The sequence below is a fragment of the Mytilus californianus genome, unplaced genomic scaffold (assembly GCF_021869535.1).
Source record: "Mytilus californianus isolate M0D057914Y unplaced genomic scaffold, xbMytCali1.0.p SCAF_15, whole genome shotgun sequence".
NCBI classification, from domain to species: domain Eukaryota; kingdom Metazoa; phylum Mollusca; class Bivalvia; order Mytilida; family Mytilidae; genus Mytilus; species Mytilus californianus.
In genome coordinates this window covers 23708662-23714430 of record NW_026262637.1, presented here as the reverse complement: position 1 = coordinate 23714430, position 5769 = coordinate 23708662, and the positions used below count along the sequence as shown (strand labels likewise).

At 33.3% G+C, this 5769-nt stretch overlaps 1 protein-coding gene across 1 annotated transcript; it reads left to right on the top strand.

Moving 5' to 3' along the window:
- Positions 1-2149: 2149 nt before the first annotated feature.
- LOC127726004 (uncharacterized) lies at positions 2150-5477 on the top strand. The gene is made up of 3 exons (XM_052233302.1): positions 2150-2294; positions 2719-2824; positions 5444-5477. The coding sequence occupies exons 1-3, from the start codon at positions 2150-2152 to the stop codon at positions 5475-5477; spliced, it is 285 nt and encodes a 94-aa protein (XP_052089262.1).
- Positions 5478-5769: the final 292 nt, after the last annotated feature.

The window sequence follows — 5769 nt, the reverse complement described above, 5'->3', positions numbered from 1 at the left end:
GTCAACAATGTATTAGTTTGTGATTAGGTCTAGTTCAAGGGGAACCACTAGTGGTAAGTCAATGATATTTGGTATGCAGTTGTATAAGCATTGGCATACCTCATTTCCATGGAGATTATTTGGTCCCGCCCCCGCAGTCATGGTCTATTGACTTTGAAACTTTTGCTTAGTTTACATGTATAAGTTTGTGATTAGATCAGTTTAAGATGAACCGCTAATGTTAAGTCAATGATATTTGGTATGCAAATCTATTGGCATTTGCAAGTCTCGTTTCCATGGAGATTGTATAGCCCAACCCCCTCATCATCGTTCATTGACTTTGAAACTTTTACATAGTTTACAAGTCAATGTTTGTGTTTATGTTTGTTGAAAGGGAACGACTTATGATAAGTCTATGGTATTTGGTATGCAGTTGTATTAGCATTGGCACATATCATTTACATGGAGATTGTTTTGCCATGTATCTTCAGACATGGTTAATTGACTTTAAATTTTTGCATAACTTACATGTTAAAGTATTGCTATTTTAATTTCAACATTTGCACTATCAAAAGTACAAAAAGGCGAGACATATCTCTGTGTTAACAGTTTATTGGTAAGTGTTGTTTCTACTACTAAGATAAATGAGAAACGTCTTGTTTATGTATCAAATATTTAAAATTCCAATTCTTAATTACAATTATTCGAGTTCGGAAATATACACCCCTTAAAAGGGACCAAAATAGACCTCGACGTCCAGAAAAGTAAAAGTAGCAAAAGGGAACGAAATTCCTCTTTTCCTAAATGTTGATATAGAGTTTTCCGGTAGAAACTGAGAATCAAAAAAGGACAATTATTCTGACAGACTTTAAAAACGCAACACTAGAATAATTTTTTTCATTTTTATTTTCAAATATGCAATTTTTGTAAAATAAATGTATAAACATAAATTTCATTCATTACTTGTCTAAAAAATGATTGCAGTTCAACAGATGAATTTATTACGTCATGTTTAATGTTCAAATTGAATTATGTGGTATGCACTGAAACCCTAGTTTTTCCCCTTATCAATGGATGTGTCAGCGTCGAATAAAATGACTGATTGTAACCAACGCCTAAATTATTGACAGAATGATCAACCAGTTCTGTTGGGCATGTTTTGTACCTTCTGATTTGGCCTCTGTCCCACCCATTACAGTGTGTGTTCGTAATAATGCAGTTTCATGAATCTTTAGGGCTTTAAAGGTTTCAGTATATGGGAAACATTTATGGCGTGAATCTGTCTGCGATGATATTCGACGACTTGATTAGAAGTTGACGTTGCGTAATTAAATTTATTGGCGTGGTGTTGTCAATACATGTTGATCCGTCTGCCTGTACAGTTGTTGTCAAGACATTAAGAGCAGTTGCTGACGTGAAATTGTTTACAACAGCACGTTCGCGTATTCCTGCCTGCAATATATTCTTATGACTTGATTCAGGTTTTCATTGTTCAGTCTCGGCAATATGGACATGCAACATGTTTTACTGATTTAAATGTGGGTATGGATTGAAAGAATTGTACGACGGAAAAAAAACCATTTAAGAATCATTTATTGATTTCATATTCATAACAATATTGTAACAAGTCTTCTATGAAAAAGGCGCAATTTTTAGCCAATTACAACATATCGAAAAAATGATTTGCCGAAACGTACAAAGATATTGTCAAGGAGAAAAATTACAAGTTAAGAATCTAATAACGGTTCCAGTAAGTATATTTATATAAAAATATGGATGGGTGGGACGATTGCAAATGAGACAGCAATCCATCAGATATCAAAGGACGAAAGTGTAAACAACTATATGTTTATGTGAGGTCTTCAACCTTGAGCAAAACCCAAACTGTAAAGTAAGCTTCAAAGGCCAGGGTATGATCAAATGTGAAACAATTTAAAAGAGAAGACCAACAAGATTGATGCTGAAAACAATACACGAAAAACAGAAAGACAGACAGCGACTGGCATATTCATATATTCAGAAATATTATTTTCGTATGCATGTTGTCATTAAATCTAATGACAATTCATTTTAAAGTGGTCAAAGAACTAGTTAAAAGGACAGAATGATTCGTTGTGGAACAGTTATTAGAAGCCGAGATTGAATGTAGAGGAATTTCCCATTCTTAAGAATGAGTCATATAGGATGCAAACTTTGTTGTTTATATATCGTCTTGCTATGGAAGGTCATACTTTGTAGTTTATATATCGTCTTTCTATGGAAGGCCATATTTTGTTGTTTATATATCGTCTTGCCATGGAAGGTCATACTTTGTTGTTTATATATCGTCTTGCTATGGAAGGCCATACTTTGTTGTTTATATATCGTCTTGCTATGGAAGGCCATACTTTGTTGTTTATATATCGTCATGCTATAGAAGGCTATACTTTGTTGTTTTTATTTATCGTCTTGCTATGGAAGGCCATACTTTGTTGTTTATATATCGTTTTGCTATGAAAGGCCATACTTTGTTGTTTATATATCGTCTTGCTATGGAAGGCCATACTTTGTTGTTTATATATTGTCTTGCTATGGAAGGCCATACTTTGTTGTTTATATATCGTCTTGCTATGGAAGGCCATACGTTGTTGTTTATATATCGTCTTGCTATGGAAGGCCATACTTTGTTGTTTATTTATCGTCTAGCTATGGAAGGCCTAGGTTATGCTTTGTTGTTTATATATCGTCTTGCTATAGAAGGCTATACTTTGTTGTTTTTATTCATCGTCTTGTTATGGAAGGCCATAATTTGTTGTTTACATATCGTCTTTTTATGGAAGGCCATACTTTGTTGTTTATATAAATTGTCTTGCTATGGAAGGCTATACTTTGTTGTTTATATATATCGTCTTGGTATGGAAGGCCATACTTTGTTGTTTATATATCGTCTTGCTATGGAAGGTCATACTTTGTTGTTTATATATCGTCTTTTTATTTATCGGTTTGCTATGGAAGGCCATACTTTGTTGTTTATATATCGTCTTGCTATGGAAGGTCATACTTTGTGTTTATATATCGTCTTGCTATGGAAGGCCATACTTTGTTGTGTGTATATCGTCTTGCTATGGAAGGCCATGCTTTGTTGTTTTTATTTATCGTCTTGCTATGGAAGGCCATACTTTGTTGTTTATATATCGCTTTGCTATAGAAGGCCATACTTTGTTGTTTATATATCGTCTTGCTATGGAAGGCCATACGTTGTTGTTTATATATCGTCTTGCTATGGAAGGCCATACTTTGTTGTTTATATATCGTTTTGCTATGGAAGGCCATACTTTGTTGTTTATTTATCGTCTTGCTATGGAAGGCCTAGGTTATGCTTTGTTGTTTATATATCGTCTTGCTATAGAAGGCTATACTTTGTTGTTTTTATTCATCGTCTTGTTATGGAAGGCCATAATTTGTTGTTTACATATCGTCTTTTTATGGAAGGCCATACTTTGTTGTTTATATAAATTGTCTTGCTATGGAAGGCTATACTTTGTTGTTTATATATATCGTCTTGGTATGGAAGGCCATACTTTGTTGTTTATATATCGTCTTGCTATGGAAGGTCATACTTTGTTGTTTATATATCGTCTTTTTATTTATCGGTTTGCTATGGAAGGCCATACTTTGTTGTTTATATATCGTCTTGCTATGGAAGGTCATACTTTGTGTTTATATATCGTCTTGCTATGGAATGCCATACTTTGTTGTGTGTATATCGTCTTGCTATGGAAGGCCATGCTTTGTTGTTTTTATTTATCGTCTTGCTATGGAAGGCCATACTTTGTTGTTTATATATCGCTTTGCTATGGAAGGCCATACTTTGTTGTTTATATATCGTCTTGCTATAAAAGGCCATACTTTGTTGTTTATATATCGTCTTGCTATATATGGAAGGCCATACTTTGACTTCATATCATTACATTTTTAATGGAATATTCTGTTGAGCATGTGGTATCCTCATATCCTTTTATTTCTCAAAATCAAGTCACATTATCTGGACTTATAGCATCCATTGTAATGCATATCTAGTAATTACTACTGAAAGTTCCTTCGGTTAATCTATTCGGAAAACAAATATTAAATTTCTACTTCCTGTTTATTTGATCATGTACTTCAACATGTTTACATCATTCTTATAATAGCTGTGGTCGCACTTATAGGAAGATAATCATCACTGAAAAGTTCAATATGTACACAAGTACGTGATCATAGTAAAAATAGAAAAATTCAAACTGTAGTTAAAATGTTGTTGTTGCAAAGGCGGAAAAGTACAGGAAGACTGACCGACTTTCAATGTCTGTTTTAGAAAGAAGCTTTAATTTAAGAATAAGAAGATGTGGTATGATTGCCAATGCCTAAAGTTTGTCTTGATTCTGTGTAATTTGAACTGCTCATCAATCCAACACTTACTTGTATTTCTTCTGCATTCTTCATCATTAAAATGATGTCCAACTTTTACCGAATTGTTACAAGAAATTTCATTATAGGTGTGTTATATATTTTTTTCTTTCTTGCTTTCTTATAAGATTAATGCAGATATTTTTTTTCTTTCTTTCTTTCTTATAAGATTAATGCTTATTTCTGTGTGTATTTACTCCCTTAGATACTAACAGTTCTGCATCCTTCGTACATGTATAGCATGCACGCTTTGTATAAAAACTATTAACAAACCTTTGGCAATATGAAATAAACAATTAATTTTGCCGACTTGACCGTCAAGTACGCTGAACGCGGGAGTTTTTTTATCGAATGAATAAAAATAAATTCCATGAATAATATCATAAAAGTTCTAAGCATTTACTGCATTGTCAAACGACCAAGAAAGTTCTTCCCAGTACCAACGACCAAGGCACACACAGGACAACATAAAATAGAGGCCTTGCGAATTCTGGAAACTTGCAATTTCTAGTAAAAATTACCTTTCGACAGACCTTCTCATCGGGACAACGCGAGAACACACAACACTATGCGGGAAAAATTTGCCATTCCAGAACTGGCAAATCTGACTTTGTTGTTTTACAAGATAACAAACATATTTTTTGGACACTGTGCGGGAAAAATTTGCCGTTCCAGAACTGGCAAATCTGACTTTGTTGTTTTACAAGATAACAAAAATATTTTTTGGCCAAATGATATATAATTATAAAAAAATGATTTCTCCATATGTCCCTACATGTCACTGTTGTCACTAAAGCTGATTAAAAGTACTTTTCCCATAGGAATTTTAAAGTTCCTATGGAAACTACAATTTCCCATGGGAACATTAGTAAATAGTTTGTTCCCATGGGAAATTTTTGTTCCCAATGGAACTATTTTTCTTCACATGGGAACATCTTTTTCCCTTGGGAACATTTATTCTTCCCATTGGAACATATATTTTTCCCATGGGAACATTTATTTGTCCTTTATTATTTTTTTCTGAATTTGCAAATAGCTATGAAATATCGCAACGAACTGACGGGTACTGATAACAAGGAGCAGTTTATAAAAATTTCATTTGATAAAAAAAAATATGTAATTACAATAAATTAAAGGTATTTCTATCATACTTTTACATTCATTGTCATTAAATGATTGATAGAAACACATTGATTGGATTGTATCGTCGTTTATTGATTGGTTACTATTTAACGTCCAGTGGCTGATTTTACAATTTGAATCTTTCACCTTTGATTTCGATTAATCTCATCGTGCATTTTGTGTAATATTGTTCGCTGAACTGCCAAGGACCAGAGCCATGCCTGTGTATTTCGGAATTTA